Here is a 19,893-nt window from a genome sequence, read left to right as displayed (position 1 = left end):
CACCCTTTTAATACACATGTCGAACCATAAGGAGACTCTTGTTTGTCTTCAGAGCCACTATATATATATATATGGACGAAAGGCAGTTGACACTAGTTCAAGCGCACCATTACGATAATTATAGAGAGGCAACAAGGAAGAAAAAGAATTGGAAGTAACCAAGACATAATATGATGGCTATCAGAGACGAATAGACATAGAGCCGTAAACACAAACTTGACAAATCTTGAAGATTACCTCAAGGTAGTGTCCTCACAAAGGCGTCAACGCTGTGGTCCCCGGTGACGTAGTCTCCTCATTCCAAGTCATACTGGAAGTTTATCTGATAACTTTCGTACAATCTCAGTATGCTACTAATTTGGCAAACCAATCCTCAAACAGCTTCACGTTTTTATCCGAGGCAATGGGGATCTGGCCCCATCCATCGCCTACATGCTGTACTACTTTGGCGGCGTTGACTGCGGGCCACTGAACTGTGCCTTCTGCCTGAGTATTAGGGTTTCTGGTCTTGATAAAGCTAGCCCAGTAATCGTTCATATTCTTGGCAATAGCGTAGTCCTCGGCAGTCCAGGGCTTCTCGGTGGCATAGAGATTGTTTAGCACGTAATTGATCTCCGACTCGTGGTAGGCCCCGGAACTCTGGCCGGGGGGCGCGTGATCCCAGAAGTAGTTCCAAACTGGGCTGCTCTTGGTGGTATACCACATTTGACTCCAAAGCCAGGTGCCCACCTTGGAGCGGTCGGTGAACATGGAGTTATATGCTCCTGATGCGGTTATTGAGTCGTTAGCAGGATAGAGAGCAAGGAACCGGTTGACCCACTCCCCGCTGTACGTTTCGTTGAGGTCCTGCAGATATTCCGCGAGCGAGATTTTGAGACCATAGGTAGCTCCATTCTCGTCCTTATTGTTTCCGGTGATGACCGGAACGTCGTGGGCCAGGCCTTTCATCAGGATGTTGAGGTAGGTATCCGGCATGGCATAATAATCAAGGACCGCCTCAAACATGATTGTCTTGTCGCGGGTGCTACCGGTCGCGCCGTTGATCAATGCCTCCACGCTTAGGTTCCGGGCTTCGGCGATGCTGGACACTCCCAGGTTAAATAGATAGGTATTGCCATTTTTTAGCGCATCTTCCAGCGTGGTGTAAGCCTCGGCGAGGCTGGTGCAGAGGGGGTCGTGGGGGTCCCGGACACCGCTCTCGATGATGGCACCGACAATCAGTCCCCGGGTCAAACTGCTATACAGTATATGCTGAGTGGCCGCAGAGCCTGCCGACTGTCCTTGAACTGTAATTTGATTTGGATCACCTCCAAAAGCCTCAATGTTGGCATGGATCCATTTCAAGGCAGCGAACTGATCCAGCATTCCCCAGTTACCCGAGCTGTTGGACCCGGTAACCATCTCAAACTCTTCCGAGAGCTCAGGGTGAGCGAGCCAGCCGAAAGGTCCAGTGCGGTAGTTATAACTGACGAAGACAATCCCTTTGTCGGCCATACCACCGCCGTCGAAGAGAGGATCCGCCGCGGTTGACTCGGCGGGATAACTCCACATGACCACAGGGAGCTTCGCGTCGGTGGAGTTCGCTGGGCTCCAGATATTGAGGTTGAGGCAATCCTCGTCAATGGTGTAGCCGCTATTCCCTGTCGTAGCGGACGGGCAAATAGGGCCCCAGTTCCGCGCGTCCAACGTTTGGTTCCATGGACTTGCGGGCTGTGGCGCTTTCCACCGGTTGGCACCTCCAGTGGTCGCGGCAAAGGGAATGCCCTTCCATACAGCGATGTCCTTCCAGTGCGTCAGGTTGCCGGTATGGCTGCTGTTGAAAGCCGGATAACCCTGGACCGAGCCATATTTGGTCTCAATCACCGTTTCGTAAAGCGCGGCGGCAGATAAAGATACCAGACCGCAAAGCGTGGGAAGAGTATTACGAAGCATTCCGTAGAGACCACAATGGAGAGGGATGGAGAGGTACTAGCGGAGCGAACCAAAGATAATTGTTCTTACTGTGAGATTCGGAGAATAGGTGAGCTGTTATATTTCTTTTGATAGGCCCTCTGGGTTGCTTTCTTTGGGGTTTTGGATCAGGGAAGTTTCTTCACAACGCCACGTACCTGTGCTGACGCATGCACTATACCCGGGAAAACAAGCTGCACAATCAAGGTCCGAGGCCGATAAACGTGTTCAAACCTTGAATGAGCATGTCGCTACTCAGCCCCGCTGCCACGTAGGTACTATAGGAGCGGAGACTGACCTTAGACCACACAGGAGTATTAACTAGATTGTATGAGAACGGCAGGCGCTTACACAGCGCCAGTTATATATCCTGCGGTTGACATTCAGCTATCCAGTTATAGATTCTCCAACCAGTCCTTTCCCATCGGAGATGAAGTCAATCAGAGCTTCCAACCTCCGATGTGAGCCGTCACTCACCGGGTACATTGCTCGAAGCCCCGAAGCTTGATCTCCATGGTAAAAGTCACCCTTGCCTAAATTCCGTCTATTTATTTATTCAACCGCCAAGTTTTCTGTATATATGCCCTCATTCAGTGAAAACCAAAGGTGTCCAATTGAGTTCAAATCAGGTGAGTATGCCATTCCAACACTTCTAAAGCGAGGGTGTCAAATTACTTCTAAGCCAATACAATGGTATACATAGGAGTCTTATTCTACATGAATATAAGACCTGTATTTGCAGCAAATCTGCGATTTCAGTCCAAAATTCGCATAGAATTGTGAGATGGCGGTTGGCGGTATGGCCGAATGTCTTTGTCTCAAATCAGGCCCTAATTACACTGATTCAGAGCGATCATCGCCCTGGGAAGCCGTCCAAACTATAACACCATTCTTTTCCTTATCTAGAGATACCCTTTTTCCATTTTTCACTGTGAAAACCAAGTCAAAAACACTACTTGTTTCGCTGGCCCGAACCTAGTTTAATAGAACACTCCCCTGATTGCACTATTTTAGATCAATCGTCACAGATATAAACCTAGAATTTTTGATAGGATGAAAATGGCATAACTATCCGTAAGCGGTAAGAGCGCGAGAAGATATGATAAGAGCGTGAGATAAGAGCGGTTAGATAAGTCTAGATTGTTGATAGGGTAAAACAGCAGAAATACCCACGGGAAGTCTAGCTAAACCGCGCGACGGAGCCAATCAGACGAACGGAGAGCTAAAGCCAAAAACACTACTTCGCGTATATATACATCTGATTGATGATTTTTTTGAAAATAGAATACCACTATGATTACAGATATGAGACCCTATCCTGACGGTCCGGACACCCTTTTGGCCTAGTGGTATATTATTTGATATGATTCCTAGACGATAAAGCCCCTTATCCTTAGAGAATACCAACGCAAACATAGTAACCCAGCCACAAGCCACTACAACTCGTCCCAACCGTCGGGTTCCAGGTATAGAATTCGTCGACCGTGATATCAGCATCAGAAGCAATATTAGCACAGTCGTCTCCGCTAACAACTAAGTGAAAGGCGTCGCAGTCGTCCACCATTCCAGTCTCGTATGGTGTCGGTGTAGTCACACCATTGCCAGTAGATGTAGATGTAGATGCAGTTGTTGTAGTAGCCGTGGTAGACGTTATATTTCCGCCGACAATCCCAACGCAGACATAATATCCCAGCCAAAGACCGCTACAGCCTGAGCCTACGGTAGGGTTCCATGTTTCAAATTCACTAACGGAGATACCGGCGCTGCTGGCAATATCCGCACAGTTATCGTCGCTAACGACCAGGTGGAAAGCGTCGCAGCCATCTACCATGCCGGTTTCGTAGGGGGTGGGGGTCGCGATGGCACTGGTCGTGGCGGTGATAGTGGTGATTACTGGGATAGATGATGTTGTAGTTGTCGTTGTGGATGTTGTAAGTGTTGTGGCTGTGGGAATTGGATTTATCGAGCTAACAGTGATCGTTGTGAAGTTAACCTGGACACAGTAATACAGTCCCTCGCTTAGGGTACAGCCGGATACAAGCTCAGTAACGATCGGATTCTTGCTGATATGTTAGAGCGAAAATGAACGATTATTAAAAGGGTACGAGCTGGCTCACCCATGCTTCGAATTCAGCCTCAGTCATGCCAAAGTATTGTTCAATTAGAGGGCAGGTAAGACTGGATGAGTACTCAATCCATCCACTACAGTCGTCCGTCGTTCCGGGGGCAGCAGTGCCTGGAGAAGAGACCAGATATCCCTGGACGAGAGAGAGAACGGCCAGCGGCCCCCAAATCAAGTTGGAAAATGTCATTTCGCATTGAGTAATCTGTATATAGCATTATAGAATGGAATAGGTATGGATAATTATAATAGACGGCGCAATGGCAGTACATCCGTGTCTAGAAGTGGACCGAGATAGTATAACGGAGCCATTTTTCCCGTCGGCTTGACTGTAGCATTTAGCCATATAGTTAGTTACGCCAAGAAGATCGAATGCCACGAGCGAGCCTCTTCACCGGTTAGGCGTCCCGCAGATGTGCCATGTACAGTGCAATTGTGGCCTAAAGCTCAAAGGGCGCTGCTGCCCCCTGTCTGGGGAGTATGGGGGAACGCGTAAGCTTCGGGACTAGTGGCAGATTAGATTAGATAGATTAAACGAAGATGCCAAGATTACGCACCGAGCTTACGTCGCATCTGGGCAAGCTTGTCTTAAACTTCAAAAGTTGCCGAGTACATACACTGCCAACAAAAACAGTCCCTCAGCTGCTCGCGATAATGTCTTCTCCTCCGGTAGGCTTACCAACGGAAATTTTGCAAAAAATTGGCAAAACCATCAGATCGCTCCGGACTCTCCGTGCATTAGCCGGCGCAAACCGTCGGTTCAATGCCATATTTGACCCAATTCTCTATTATGCTGACGCCAGAAGTCCCCATAGCGCCGCCATCGCGTGGGCCGCAGAGCATGGAGCCATGGAGATCCTACAGAAAGCCCTGGGTTACGGTGCACAAATAGCCACTACATCAACCTCCGCTGGAGAAATATCCACCAATGGAATGCGGATAAGTTATGGGTTGTGCACACCGTACCATTTTTACAACTGCCCTCCGCCACATCCACTGCGTCTTGCTATCCAACACTCACATGTGGTTATAGCAGAAGTTTTGATTGGGAGAGGATGTAACGTCAATATGAGAAACCCGGAGGGCCTTACCCTTTTGTGTCTTGCCGTGATTCATGGCGATGTGAATCTTGTGCAAACTCTGCTTAGCCGAGGCGCTCGTCAAGATAGGAGGCACGTCGCGGTCATAAACAGCCCCATCCAGATCGCAGCGTTCCAAGGCGCAAAGGATGCCGTGGATCTTTTACTCCACTATGGTCCTGATTCGACCCGGCCAAATACATCGCAGATACAAGATGCTATTCAGTGTGCACTAGTTGAAGGACACGGGGATATTCTTCCACTCCTTCTGGCCACTGGAGTAAGCCTCAATTATGTATTCCGGGGTTGCCGAGTTCCTGGTGTTTATACACCCCTGGTTTGGGCAGTAGATAACGGAGATATTCAACTACTCCAATCACTGCTGGCGGGAGGCAAGGCAAACCCGAATTTTTGGACTAGGGATAGGGAGGCTATACCCTTGCTGAAAGCCGTCCTGGGGCAATATCAGGAAATGGTCCAGATCCTTGTGGGCCTCACATCACGATTACAGAGAACGCGCGCCCTTGCGCTCAGCATGGATTACTCTGATGGGCGAATCGCTCAAATCCTGCTTACGAACGGTGCACTGCCGGATTTTGAAGAAGGCGACCATTCCACGCTAAAACAGGTCTTTGGCGATATTCCTGATGCTAAAGATGACATACTGATGCCACCTTTAATTCGGGCAGTCCTTCGTGGACATACAAATCTAGCCAAATTGCTGGTTGCGCGTGGAGCCAATATCAATGTTGAGTACCGAGGGTGGATTAAAGAGCTTCCGACATGGGTTATTGGGGGTCCACTTGCATTAGCTGAGCAGTTAGGAGATCAGGAGACGGCAAATTTCCTGCGGGATCAAGGGGCGAAACGAGACGTTGGCACATGGTTGTATGCGCAGTTCGAGGGTTTGACGTACAGCAGGCTATCTCAATGAATAGGGGGAATCCGGTTGTAGGGAAAGGAACCGATGAATGGTTAAATTGTAGCCCACTAGATTAACATCGTAAGGAATATTGCAAAGGCCTGGGTTCTTCTTATTACACTTTCCTGGATGAAGAATAGTGCAAAAGGGGCAATGTGAATACTGACCACCACAACACAGAACGCGACAGTCGTCTTCTGGGGCTCGGAGACATATACGCTATCATCAACAACTGAGACTGTAGGGTCGAGCACTAGCATCACAGGTGGCACCACAGGAACACCAGTTCCCATCACCATCACCCCGAACCCGCACCCGACCACCGTAGACTCAACCACAGACCCGGTACTGAACAGCAAAACAACCCGCTGGAGTTCAGGCAGCCCCGTGTCACCCCCATGTGCTACTGGGTGTGGAACGCCATGTTCATCATTCCACCACTTCTGCTCGCCCCCTCCCTCCACCACCATCAACTGACTTATCCATTATAGGCTTCCTCTGGTGTTATTCAGGATGTCCTTTCTGTCCCCCTGGTTTATTCGGAAACATCGATAGTGGGGGCTCAGGATCAGACGGTGGCGACGGAGACAACGACAGCAGCTCCATATCAACATCCACAGCCTCCTCCACCACAGAATCCGAAACTCCCACCCAAACTTTTAACCCTTACCATTCCCCCTGGGGGCCCCCTTTAGGTACCTCTCTAGGGCCATGCTTATATAAAATTATTATTTTTATATGAAATATATAGTAATTATAATCATTCTAATCTATATTAGGAATATTAATTTGATCTCTATAGTGTAGAATAGGTGGTGGTTAAAAATTATTTAAAGTATATAGTAGTTATTGGACCTTAGTGTCCTTATATATATCTCTCTGTACTACTTTCATACCAACCTATAACAGAAATGATTATTCCCCTATATCTCAGTAACAACTAGGTATTTTCAAATAATATTTATATCACTAGATAGCTTGGATTAAGGGCTATCTAGTGATATAAATATCATTTAAGAATATTGAGAATTTAATGATTTCTAGGTTAAACAGTGCGGGTTGGTTAAACCTAACTCAAAAAACTGTAAAAACTGAAAACCGCGGTTTTCACCTAACCCGGTCGGGTCTGGGGTAGCCTAACCGAACCCGAAGTGGTTCCCTAGGCTTACCCCCGAACCGACACCACTGCGAGTTCGGTGAGGGCTGGGTTCGATTTTTGCGGGTCGGTTATGCCACTCTAAGTGAGGGTCAGATTCAATTTTAGTGGTTCGGTTATGCAACTCTAATGAAGAGATATTATCACATCTTCTAAGCTTAAGATATATAGTTAAGAACAGCAGTTTACCTAACTTAAAACTATACTAATCTAACTATAGTTAGTTAGTATAGGCCTAGCTATAGTTTTTTATAGTGGAACTGCAACCAACCTATATTAGATTTGATTTAGATTTAATTTCTAAAATTTCAACTCAAAATCACAGTGGTTCAGTTCTAACTAAGGTTGGACTCACCTGAACTCACACGGTCACACCAAATGCAACTCTATAGATGAGCTAGTTAGCCTGGCTTGCCTGGCCCTAATTATAATAAAGATATTTCATTCCTACAGAGCCTAATCCACCAGTGCCATGTTTCTATATGCTCAGTGCTCCTAGTTATGTATGGACTTATTAGAATTGCATCAAGGGAGTGGTTCTTTTAGGAGTGATGTAGATTAGAAATTTGGAATCAAGCGTTGTTCTCTTAGATCAGCTGACATCACGATCCTGCTGGCTGCTTTGCTGCCTTAGACCTTGTTAGTTGTTACAGTACCCCACGTACAAACAATGTCTGAAATAGAATATTAAAGATGAGTGCACATGAATAAATGTAACCGGCATGTCCGGTCAGAAGACACAGCAATTGTGCTATCAGTAAGCCTTCTGGTCGCATAACTCGGATTTTCAGCTGGAGTTGCAATTTGCTGCAAACGGTGGCTATTGTAAGTATTGGTAGACTATATGACAATTTGACCTCCTTCCACTGTGGTCATGATGAACTTATGACGAATTGAACTAATGATCCGACATTATATAATGAAGCTGGTCTATCCTTGCATTTTGTTTTGGTCAATTACTCCAATTCTGCAAGTAGGCAAAACTTTGTCACATTAAATTCTTCAAAATGGGAAGCAGTTGGTCCGACATCGCGGGAAGGCAGCAGACAACTGTACCATACCTCCCTCACCTCACTGGAGGGGGCCCGTCTAATACTAATGTGCGTTAATCCTGCAGACTGTTGACCCTAATGCTTATTCTGGGTATCGTCCAAATATAAATGACGAAATCGACGATGAGTTCAATAAGTCGGTGAGTACTAAGTAGCACTTTCAAGCTGTAATATCTAATAAGAATTGTCTAACTAATAGTTCAACTTTAGGCTCACAATGGTATATATATGACGTTGGCTAAGGCAGAATACTTTTCCTGGTTTCTCTGAGATGCTGATCAACCACAGGCCTACTTTCTGAAAATGACTTTATTGAGAGTATGTTCCGCCGGTATGAAACTGAGCGGGAAACAGCTCGGCAAATGGGCGAATATTCCCTGCAGAAATTCAATGAAAAGACAATTAAACCCAACGAAGCTCATCTGCGCGAGGAATTTAAAAAATGGGACTCGAATAAGGATGGTCATGTTGACAGAGCAGGTAGGACTGACCATATATAATATATTTTTCTGCACTGTTGACTGTTACTGTTCTTGTTTGCGGTTAACTGACAGAGTACTCAGAATATGAGCAAGGCGTCAAGCAATTTTTATGGGGGTGGTCTCACGAAGAGATTGTTAGGTCCAGATTCCATCCGCGGGGCTAGTATATTGAAGTAATATAAGTCATGGCCTGTCAAACATATTAGAGTCTTAAGAGCTCATGTTTATCAGCATTAAATAATAAAATGGCATGTCTTCACTTTAAATAACGCCGGGGATTGGGACGACACTGCTGAGGCCTCTAGATGGCAAATTAGACTGTCATGACAATGTCCTAGAAGATATTCGGCAGCTTGAAACGGGTTAAAGCAAATTGAATAGTTAGTTTGCAGTCAGATCTCCATGATGACGTATCCTGCATGATTGAAGCTTAGGGACCGATTCGAGAAGCTAGGTAAAAAGAAGCGCAATGAGAGCATGGAGGAATGGCTTAGTGAATGGGAAAACATAATCCATGAGTGTGAGGATGCTGGACTGGTTGGATATCCTGGACACCACGCTAGCCTCAAGTTTATCAACGTGATTGACCCGCTTCTGCCAGTCTACGCGAAGGTTAGGCATGCGAATCTCGAGCCCGGTAGTACCCCAAGCTTCTTGGAAGAGATAAGCGCCTTCCGACACCGTTGGGTGTCCGCATCAGACGAAGAGAAGCAATCCAGCTTTGCAACCTTTCAAGGCCAATCCGACCAATCAAATTGTTCAAATCAGCGCAAGTGCATCTGCGGCAATTTTCATCGCTTCATTGACTGTCCATACATCATACTGAGTAAGCATCCAGTCGGTTGGAAGGCAGATCCAAAGATCGAGCCAGGTTTCGAGAAGTTTAAGAAGACAAGAGAAAACATGAAGGTGACTATCGAAAGGGCCCTTGCGCAAACCAATCAGGAGTTGAGAGCAAATCTGACATTCCTCTGATCAATCAAACCGTCAAGATCTACAACCGTGGTAAACGAAGGTAATGAATAGAATTGAAATAAACGACTGATTCTTCCAATATAATATTCTACGCTAGTATATGTAGAAAGGAAATACGATTCCCAAATGGAGGCGTAGGGATCTCTTCCAACGGACTGCAACTCAGTGGTTAAATCAGGATAGCAATCGGCAGTCTAAGCGGTCGAATCAGAATTTCATGCGAACTGGGATGTAACTTGTAATACTAATCCATTTGAAGACTAATTGCATTAATTATGGATGTGGTTTTTCATACTAAAGGCTCCCAGCATCCCTCAGTCCATCCATTAGACTCCTCCTCCTCCACGACCTCGTTGCTTGGACTGATTCACCTGATATTATTCAGGAGTAACCGGTGGTGAGTTCTGTCATACCACCAGTTTAAGGTAGATTATATCATGTGAAAAACCCTCCAGGACCTTAGGATCACTTAGGAGCGAAGTTCGACGTCCAGGTCATATGTGCCATCAAGTTCAGCAGTCCAGCCTGAACTTCCCTAAATTTCACCTTGAATGGTAGCACCACCTTCAAGCCGCATTTCAAGGTGATTTTTCTCAAGTTTTGCTTTAAAAACCCCCTCGATTGCTGGCTGTCCATGTTATGTATTTAGAACCGCAGACGCGTGAATGTTATTGGATGGCAAATTAGTTTTGAAGTGAAAGCGAACCTACTAAAGTATAGGCTGTAGTTGCAGCCGAAGTGACTGCTAGAGAGGTGTAAGTCAGAGTGCCCCAAAAGGGACCAAACTACATCTAGATTAGCACTGCACGCCCTGCAGAAGACCTAGATAACAGAAACCATAAAACCTTCATCAGATACCTGCCTACCAATGTTGCTAACATGCATATCCACTCTGCCCTGTTGCACGCAGAAGCCACCAAAGACACTGAGGTCACAGGGATTATAACTGCAAAATAGGCTATATAATTAGGTTTAGAGATGGACAGTCCGCAACAACAGCTCAAAACAATCCTAAATAGTTAGAAGGACTGGGTAATGATACTAAATTAGTAAAACCCTAGTATGGTGTGGTAGTCCACTGCGTCCTAACTAAAGATTTTCCCAGTCCTCTGTAGAAGAAGTTCTAATTTAGTTTTATTTACACCTCGAACCATCAGTTGCTTTGTGCCTACTTATTCCACATCTATTGATTAGCTTTCTAGGGCACTAGCACTTAGGGTCTATTAGAATTAGTCGGGATTAGAGGCCATCTATAATTTACTCTAAGTATTATAAACACAGGAGATAGGATCCCGTGGACAACAATGCTGGCTAATATATTATAGAACTCTGTAAAGGTAACTACAGTAACATGCGCCATCGAGTGCGTCCTGTTGGAGAAAGTAGATGATCTGCTTTGATATACTGATATTCGTCCGCAGGTCAATTGCATATGGATACGCTTACTCGAACGTCGATCTCATGCCGGCCGCTGCTCGGGAACCGATTCGTATGAGCGCCGACATAACTTCACATAGACGAAGATCGTTCGCCTGGTCGATGGCGATAAATGGGGCAAATACCCTTACATGCCCATGTCCCAGAGAAAGAAGAATATAACAGAGTGTTCGAATGTAATTGATTACCAACAGATATATGAAAGCTGTCATATCAAAGCAATTACAAATTAGTGATCAGGTAAAGCAGTGGATCGCCCTGATTATTTTCATGGAGCATGGCCAGCTGTATGACCAGACTACAAGGTAAACCCAACCACACAAGACAACCATAATAGCAAACTGGCCTTGTATCGATCCATCCTAATTCATGCATACAACCAATGACGGCAAGCTTAGCCCACCGTAAAGACTCCAAAGCATCCACAAGTGATCGACATTGCTGTCCGTGATAACAATAAGCTAAGTGGTGGACTGTATTCTCGCTACGAACCGTGTGCACAGGGATCACAAACACTAAAGCACAGACTAGTCAGGGATCACAAGAACTAAGCTACGTATTCAGGCCAAGGGACGGGAACTCGCCGCTTAGCAGGCTTGAGTGATTAGTGGCTGATTTAGCTGGCAAAATGTGGGATTGAGTTTCTGTACTCCGTACTGCTTTTGACTCTGGAATAGTGGAGTGATGGACTAGAGTTTAGGTGCGAATTCATCTATACATAATAATCCACATTGGATAACAGAAAGCGTCTCAATAGGCGTGACGTTACTCATAAAGAAAATAAATAAGCATCATCTACTCCGCTCGCACCTTAACCATCGGCCCCTGCCAGCGTTTCCGCCCTCGCACAAACCAGTCCCCAATGGCAAAGACCAACACAGCCAGAAACACCGGCGCCGCGTAATTCATATTCTTGGCGGTAACAGGGTAATTCGGCGGAAACGGCAGGAAAATAATAATATACACCCCGTACACAATCGCAAAGACATTGATAGGGACTCCCCAATGACCCAGACGGAACGACCCCCACCGGATCTCCTGGGGGGCCCGCAGACGCTTGATCAGGAGAAAGATCACCGGAATCAGGTACGAGATGTACTGCCCCAGCGTGGTGAGGGAGAGGAGCGCGTTAAAGGCGGTGGTGGAGCCAATGTTAATCAGCGCCAGCAGCACAGTGATCATGGCGACGAGGAAGAGCGCACGTAGCGGGATCTTGTAGCGTGGGGAGATGTACGCGAAGAAGCTGGAGAAGGGGAGGCCCTCGTCGCGAGCAAAGGCCCAGGTGAGTCGGGTTACGGAGGCGAGGCCGTTGAAGAGCGCGATGAAGCCTGGGAGGACGAGCGTCATCATTAGGACTGAGGCGGCGGCGTTGGATTTGGTTGCTGCGTAGAAGATCTCGAGGATGGGGTAGCCGGTGGGAGTCTCGAGGGCGTCGGTCAGGCTGCCCATTGTGTACATGAGTCCGATGGTGAACCCGAGAGCGACGCAGCCGTTGACCAGCACGCTGTAGACCATTGATCGGGGGACTGCTCGAGGGGCGTCCCGGACTTCCTCGGCCATGTGTACGACGCCGTCAAATCCTATTCAACTGTCAGTGCAATTGCAGATAGTGGTGTTGGAAGACCGTTATGCACCGCCCAGAGTGTAAACTGCGGTCAAAAGACCCACAGACCAGATGACCCCGTCGTTCTTCCAGCCGCTCATGGAGTTCTCGAAATGTGTCCAGACAAATTCCGACGAGTTGCGCGATCCCAAGACGATCAGAGTAATCAATACAGCTGGGAAAAATAGAATATGAATGATGCCGCCAATGACCTCAACTGGCGACAGAAGACGCCTGGCATAAATGTTCACAGCCAGAGGGATGAGAAGGACCGCCCAGATAATGAGAGTCGCATGCCATGGCTTGGGAACGTACTCCGGGTGATTTTGGATCACAAGAGCCTGAATCTGGGTGCCTATCAGGTAGGGAGAGGTGGCCACGTTCGCCCACCAGGAGAACATCTACCTTGTTAGTATGATTTTAGCTTTTATGGACATTTCCATACCGTAATCCATCCTGTACTTTGTCAGCTAGGCTCACGAATTTTGGTATGAGACAGACCTTGGATAAAGCTCAGGAATCGCGGCGCAAACGGTGCGAGATCATATGTCCAGTGATACTGGGCTCCAGCCACAGGAGTACTACTATATCAGCAGCATTCATATGTTACCCGAGAGACTACTCACATGGATGCGAGTTCGGCCAGAGACAGGGCAATGCCCAGAGAACCCACAATCGCCAGCATGAGTCCATAAATAAGGACAACGGGCCCTCCGTTCTCTAAACCAGCAAACATACTCGCACCGATAGCCTCCCAGGATGCCTGGAGGGTTGCTGCGAAAGCCAGCATAGGCAGGAAACCGAGATATCTCTGCTAGCGGTTAGATGACAGGCCAGCTTTCTTCCTTTTGTGCATACCTCCAGGCGTGGTTTTGACTGGTATCCATTCTCATGAGAATATTTTGATTCAACGATATTGTCGTGGGGCGACTTGAAGCCATTCCCATGTTCGTGGCCGTACGACGGTTCAATTCCGTTGTTATCCATCTTCAATGGAGAGTGCAGCAGACTGCCGCGACTCAATGGACGGAGGAGAGTTTGATGAGAGAAGAAAAAGAAATGCCTCACATGGTGGCAAGGGGCGGTAAAATGGAAAAATGCCAGCCAGGAGGCAAAGGAGGGGGAGAAACATACCTATGAGTTAGTGCGACGAACCCTGGCCGCTTATCCTGGCTTAGCATGACGCCGTTGCGCGCATCCTGGTCGCTATGCGCGGACTAATATCAAGTCCAGTCAATTTGAAATTGCTAACCGGCTAGAGTTTATTTCCGATTGCAGATCGTTTCCATTTGGCGGAAGAGAACCTTTCGAGGTTGTATTTTGAACTAGGATGTCTGGAGCAGCAAGCGCACAGGGGCCAGAGTGTGGTCTGACTGCTTGAGGTTCTCCGCCTTCCGCGCAAAAGATGGCCAAAATGCTTTTATTGATGTCAATGTCTTGTTTCGTTCGCTTTGTCGAGTGTATGATTCCCTGACTGTGCTAATACTGCTATTAGCTGCCATGGCGGAGCCCTCTCTGTTGCCGCCACTGGGGCAGATTACTTCAGATAATCATGGCGCGATCGTGTCACTTTTCACCTTCATATTTCTCTCATGTACGGTAATTGTGGTGCTGGCTAAGATCGCGTCGATGCTCTATCTGAAGCGCTCAGTCCCTTCAATTGACATACCAATTTGGATCTGCATGGTACGAAGGAAGTGCCTTTCGAGCTAGCTTATAATCACTAACAATCTCAGGTTGTTGCATTCGTTCAAAGTATTCTAATCCAAGTCGCCGTCAATCATGGCATGGGGAGACACCGCAGTGAGGTTTCCAGTGACTCATTCGAGGCATATAACAAGGTAGGTCAAGTGCATTCCGTGGTGACAGAGAGCTCACATGCTAACATTGACAACATATCTTCAGCTCAACTACGCGGCCGAGCTTCTCTTGCTCCTCGTGCTCACACTGTCCAAAGTGTCAACCGGCAATCTCATCCGCTCAATCAGCCCGAGCACATCAATTCTTCGATGGTGTCTCATGGTACAGATCGGAGTCGGTGTTTGGATGCTGCTCGCGCTCTTCGGGACTGCCTTTCAATGTCCTGCCCCGTACTGGGAATATTCGCCTAGCCGCTGCATAGGAAAGGTAGGCCCCGACCAAAACCATCATTGCACGTTGCTTAGATTTTTAGGGTGCGATCATATACCCGATCATGAGTTTGAACATGGCACTTGACGCAGCTCTTATCGTCCTTCCAATTATAATGCTAAGGAATGTGCAAATGCCCCGTATCCAACGCCTCAAGGTTTCATCCGCATTTGTGTCTCGTTCATTGTGGGTTCAAGCTCGGTCAAGTAGGAATATTGCTGACGAGCCAAGGGTAATTGTCGTGAATATTGTCCAAACGACGTATTTGACGCAATATCTCAATTCAACTGATTCAACTTGTACGGCAGTCCTCTCCTCCGGTGCTTGCCCTGACGCTTACCAATGTGCATACAGGGACAATTGTCAGCGTGACTGCTTGTAACCAGTCTGTTCCCTTCCCCTGCAGGTTCGGAATCATCTTGAATCTAATGCCCGGCATCTAGGGCAATGATGAACATCAGTATCATCACCGCTTGCATCCCGAGTCTCTACCGTGTGATCACCAGTCTAGCCGTGGGGATGAACACTGTCCATATGTTCGAGGGGACGGAGCTGAGCTCCATAGCAAACTCTAAGAAGCCCAACTCGCACTCAACGCCCAAATCCTTCAGATCATCCAGGTTGAGTCGCCGCCGAGAGAGTACCTTGATATCAAACCTACGTACAGTCACGCGCAACGGAGACAGAGACGAGAGTACTGAAAGCACTAGGAGGATGGTGAGCCAGCCTTGAGGTTAAGGGAGGTAAGCAGAGAGGGATGTCAAATTCTTCCTAACTATCTAATGAGCGTTCCTGGTTGGCTATATTATCATGAAGCTATACAAAAGATGATCCATTTACGAACGAAGCTGCTTATACTGGATCCGATCATAGTCTAGTAATATCCAGTCATCCTTCCGCATGCCTGTCAGGTAGCACATTTCATTTCACTCGTCCTCTAGACGCTAGACTGTATTCATATAATGGTCTACCACCAACCGTCTCCTAGGCCAGTAACAAGACCCTAGCGCCCGCGGCCCGCCTACCCGTAACTAATGGGGCTGGCGCCTGCTATGCCCCCACAGAGTCAGCAAAGTGGATATTATAAAGTGTACGTGAGATCTATAAGCTGCTATTAGTGGAATGTAGCACGGATGGGGAGGGGAAATTCGTGGGTGCGTTGGAAAGAAACTTTTTTATCGTAGACAAAGGTTTATATCAGATAGCTAACCTTTGTTCATGTACACCCTTTACGAAAAGTCTCATCTACACCACAACCGCTTCTCCACGGTAGATGGTACTATAACTGGATGGACATGCCAGCAAGTGCTCACTCATTTGGTGGAATGGGCCCAAGTTCTGGTTTAGTATGGTTGAGAACAAGGCTGTGCCATGAGATGATTCTACAGGCGATAACTTTAGAATAAGTGCTGGTGCTAGCTTCCATCTTGTAGTGGTTGTTGACGTGAGTTTAGAACCCTGCCTACCAACTTCCTTTGCTATAAATTTGATAGGGAATGCAGTCGATGGTTTAGAAGATCAAGGGCTTCAGACCAACATAGATGTGGGCTTTTTTAATTTGGCAGGTGGTCCTTATGAGTTATTCGCCGACGCAAGTCGGCCCCCGGTCTGTAATGATAATCCCTGCATATTGTAAAGCCATTTAAAGCCCCCTTAGCCCGAAAGAGTATGTCGCATCTATGTAGCATTTATGCACAGGCTTATATTAGCAGGGACTCGTTCGAAGACATATTCAGTTTCGAGGAAGAAAACACAGAATCTCCGCGGATGCCATTCTGTTCCAAGCGTATATGATTGTTCCTCCTTCTCGGCTTCTGAGCATCGGCAGGGATCTTAATATCCAGAATGCCGCCCCTACCAAGGCTTGCCGCGACATAACGGCTAAGGAAAATGCCGAACTAGGTATTATCAATTGTCTCTATGAAGCGGAAACAGTAATTATGATTATCGACGGGTATCATAATACAGAGCCGGTCGTATCCAAGGCCCTGCCGAGCCTAGCAGCCTAAACATCCGATCTCAAGACGCGTCTCTCGCGGGACGTATAGGCCTCGTTTTCCAACTTCTTTTGCCACAACTTCTTGTCACAGTTACAACATGCGTGGAAGCCTCACTATAGTGAAGATAAGATGGATATTGGACGCCTGACTACGTTCAATGTAATGACGATGACAGGCATTCATGAATAGGTAGATTAAGTCGTTGTTATGGCTTAGAACAGCTGGTAATACAAACTATAGAATGATCTAGACGTGTCTTTCATGTAGCCAAGTGCTTTCTATTCTTACTAACAATGGCTGCCTTAGTTAATGAGCCTGTAATTACTGATATTAACAGCCACAGACTTGGTAGCATAAAGTTGGTAAACATTGGATGAGCAATGGATGCAGCTTGATTACCAACGCGCTATTGAAGGGGTACCTTGTCTATTCGCTGCCTTGGTAATTGTCCTCTCTCACATAGCTTGTGTCTGTATGAAGTCGTTTCCTACCCCGTCATCATGGATGTTAGCCTGAAGCTAGCTAAAAAGCCTTACTGTATTAGGCTACTGCTGGCTACAATAGTAATAATATGTTATTTCTTAGGCTCAATACAATTATTTAGGTTCTTTGGCTCATCAGGTTCATGTAAAACCTTTCCTGATAATGTATACATCTTTATTAATGGCTCTGTGAATAGTAGTGATTCTATTATGGCAGGATATTCCTGGGTTTTGTTATAAATTAACAAAGCCGCTTATAATAATCCTGGAAATAACCGGGAGAATCTCTGGTATTTAAGGAGCCTTAACACGCCACCTTCTGCAGGGGCGGTCGCGTCCTCAAATTTCCTTACTGCCACTAGGTAGTAGTTGGTATAGGCGGCTATATATGAGCAAGTAATGCTAGGGATCGCATCCAAATGCTTAAGTACATATTTCTATCTCCAGCTCCTTGCTGTCAAAGTAGCGTACTTGTATTGCAGCTGCCTACAAGGTTTCTTTCGAATTGGTATTCCCCATTATCAAAGGAGTGCCAGTGATGGTTGGCATCTGGGTATGCAATTGAGACCGGGGAAGTAACTACTTTCGCCCTAGAAAAGGGCGCCAAGTGCATGGTTTAAGGCATTTACCTTGGATCAGGTACGAGGCATTGGACCGCATGCTGATGAGCGGAGTCAAATTCATGCAACAATTCCTTTTGGATGACTGTCCGGTTAAAATAGAGCAAATTATGTGTATAGATGAAATAAGGTGAGCCCTGATGTGCGTGGCAGAATGTCACATTAGTTAGGAATTAATTGTAAATGATAAATGGATAGTAGCGAGACCACACATCATTAGTTACTGTATAGAAATAAAATGTGTGGGGCTGTCTGCCTAAAGAAGAAAGCGATTGATGGAATCATTACCTGGATGGATCATTATAGTGTATTGGATAGAGCTTGTCTGGTCTTTGAAGCCTATGTGGAGCTTTGATGCGGGCACACCAATCTGAGGGGAACTGCTGACAAATATTCACGCCAGGTAACTATCTTAGTCGAAGTATATAGAACCCTCTTCATCCTCACTTATTTATAATCACTTCTTTCATGGACAATTTAAGAAATGACCATAGCTCTCTTCTCTGACATACAGAATACCACTACTCGACATCATCACAGCAGAGCGTTTAAGGAAACGAAGCCATGGCCTCTTTGGACGAAGTCTTTGAAAATGCGACAGCGAATGGCTCCATCTTGGGTGCCGTTATTCTAGGCAGAGATACGTCTGGTACGTCTACCTAGCCCGTATCCGATCTTCACTGACCATTACAGGTAAATTCAACTACTCAAAAACGTTTGGTCGCCGCACATTTGGAGATGGAGAGGAATCTTTGATGCGAACAGACACCGTGCTTTCTTTTGCTTCCGCTACGAAATTAATCACTTGCATTGCAGTAATGCAGTTAGTGGAGGCAGGGAAGCTCAACTTGGACGACGATATGTCACCGATTATCCCCGAACTCGCGGAGCAAGAGGTGCTCTTAGGGTTTGACGAGACGACCGGGGAACCGCAGCTGCGGAAACGGACGAACCCGCTCAAGCTACGATATCTGCTCACACATAGCGCGGGCCTTGCCTACGGTGCCATGAACCCGTTGCTCCAGAGATGGGGGGCTCTGAACAACCGGGCCCCACAATCTGGGCCGACTGTAGTGGAACGCTTCGCTTACCCATTGGCGTACGAGCCAGGGACTGGCTGGGGCTACAGCCCGGGTGTTGACTGGGCAGGAAAAATTGTGGAGAGAGTCACGGGAGAGACGCTGGAATCCTACTTTCGGAAGCACATTTTCGATCCCCTCGATATCACCAGCATCACCTTTTGGCCGCGCAAGCATCCGTCCATTCAAGGCAAACTGGCGACCATGACCGCGAGAACTGCGTCTGGTGGCATAGAACCTTACAAAGGCCCGTACATTACTGACGGGGCAGAGGATTGCTTTGGCGGACAAGGTGCATCTGGCAATCTCGAAGACTATATGAAGATTTTGACATCGTTGCTTGTCAACGATGGGAAGCTGCTACGGAAGGAGACTGCTGACCAGTTTTTCCAGCCACAGCTGACGGCGGAGAGCAAGGTCGCGCAGAAGGCCCTTATTCAGGATCCAGAGAAGGTGAAGATTTTCGTCGGCGATTTCCCCTCAGATATGGAATATGACTGGGGCTTGGGCGGTATCTTAGTTCAGAGTGATGGGCGAACGAGAAGGTCCAAGGGCACTATGATTTGGAGCGGCATGCCGAACCTTTTTTGGGTAACTTCCCAGCAGGATCAAGGTTGAGCAACTGATTGCTAACATCTTCCAGTTCATTGACCGGGCAAGAGGACTGTGTGCTGTTATTGGCATGCAGCTGCTGCCCCCGGCCGATCCGAAAGCGCAGGAACTTGTGAGATTGTTCGAGGAAGGCATGTACGAGCTTCTGGGGAGTCAGGTTGTTTAGTCCAGTGCAGGGTCTTAAGTGAAATG

General features: G+C 47.1%; 6 protein-coding genes across 6 annotated transcripts; 3 read left to right on the top strand and 3 right to left on the bottom strand.

Annotated features, from left to right (window-relative positions):
- Positions 1-342: 342 nt before the first annotated feature.
- On the bottom strand, positions 343-1,932 carry ALT_9167 (carboxylesterase/lipase family protein; the record flags this gene model as incomplete). The annotated part of the gene is made up of 1 exon (XM_033559763.2): positions 343-1,932. The coding sequence occupies one exon, from the start codon at positions 1,930-1,932 to the stop codon at positions 343-345; it is 1,590 nt and encodes a 529-aa protein (XP_033415654.2).
- Positions 1,933-3,343: 1,411 nt separating this feature from the next.
- On the bottom strand, positions 3,344-4,262 carry ALT_9166 (LysM peptidoglycan-binding domain-containing protein; the record flags this gene model as incomplete). Its single annotated transcript, XM_089600551.1, has 2 exons — positions 3,344-4,009; positions 4,068-4,262. The coding sequence occupies 2 exons, from the start codon at positions 4,260-4,262 to the stop codon at positions 3,344-3,346; spliced, it is 861 nt and encodes a 286-aa protein (XP_089455048.1).
- Positions 4,263-4,726: 464 nt separating this feature from the next.
- On the top strand, positions 4,727-6,085 carry ALT_9165 (ankyrin repeat domain-containing protein; the record flags this gene model as incomplete). The annotated part of the gene is made up of 1 exon (XM_033559762.2): positions 4,727-6,085. One exon carries the CDS (start codon positions 4,727-4,729, stop codon positions 6,083-6,085), a length of 1,359 nt encoding a protein of 452 aa, XP_033415653.2.
- A 5,885-nt stretch (positions 6,086-11,970) lies between these two features.
- On the bottom strand, positions 11,971-13,765 carry ALT_9164 (putative amino acid permease; the record flags this gene model as incomplete). The annotated part of the gene is made up of 6 exons (XM_033559760.2): positions 11,971-12,755; positions 12,810-13,179; positions 13,224-13,234; positions 13,280-13,359; positions 13,405-13,589; positions 13,637-13,765. 6 exons carry the CDS (start codon positions 13,763-13,765, stop codon positions 11,971-11,973), a joined length of 1,560 nt encoding a protein of 519 aa, XP_033415651.2.
- A 513-nt stretch (positions 13,766-14,278) lies between these two features.
- ALT_9163 (uncharacterized protein) lies at positions 14,279-15,351 on the top strand (the record flags this gene model as incomplete). The annotated part of the gene is made up of 5 exons (XM_089600550.1): positions 14,279-14,464; positions 14,515-14,619; positions 14,684-14,905; positions 14,952-15,140; positions 15,217-15,351. 5 exons carry the CDS (start codon positions 14,279-14,281, stop codon positions 15,349-15,351), a joined length of 837 nt encoding a protein of 278 aa, XP_089455047.1.
- Positions 15,352-18,574: 3,223 nt separating this feature from the next.
- Positions 18,575-19,867, top strand: ALT_9162 (serine hydrolase domain-containing protein; the record flags this gene model as incomplete). The annotated part of the gene is made up of 3 exons (XM_033559758.2): positions 18,575-18,659; positions 18,704-19,680; positions 19,733-19,867. The coding sequence occupies 3 exons, from the start codon at positions 18,575-18,577 to the stop codon at positions 19,865-19,867; spliced, it is 1,197 nt and encodes a 398-aa protein (XP_033415649.2).
- Positions 19,868-19,893: the final 26 nt, after the last annotated feature.

Source organism: Aspergillus lentulus, assembly GCF_001445615.1.
Source record: "Aspergillus lentulus DNA, contig: Alt17, strain: IFM 54703, whole genome shotgun sequence".
NCBI lineage: Eukaryota > Fungi > Ascomycota > Eurotiomycetes > Eurotiales > Aspergillaceae > Aspergillus > Aspergillus lentulus.
The sequence above is the reverse complement of the archived record's forward strand: the minus strand, read 5'-3'. Positions and strand labels throughout refer to the sequence as shown.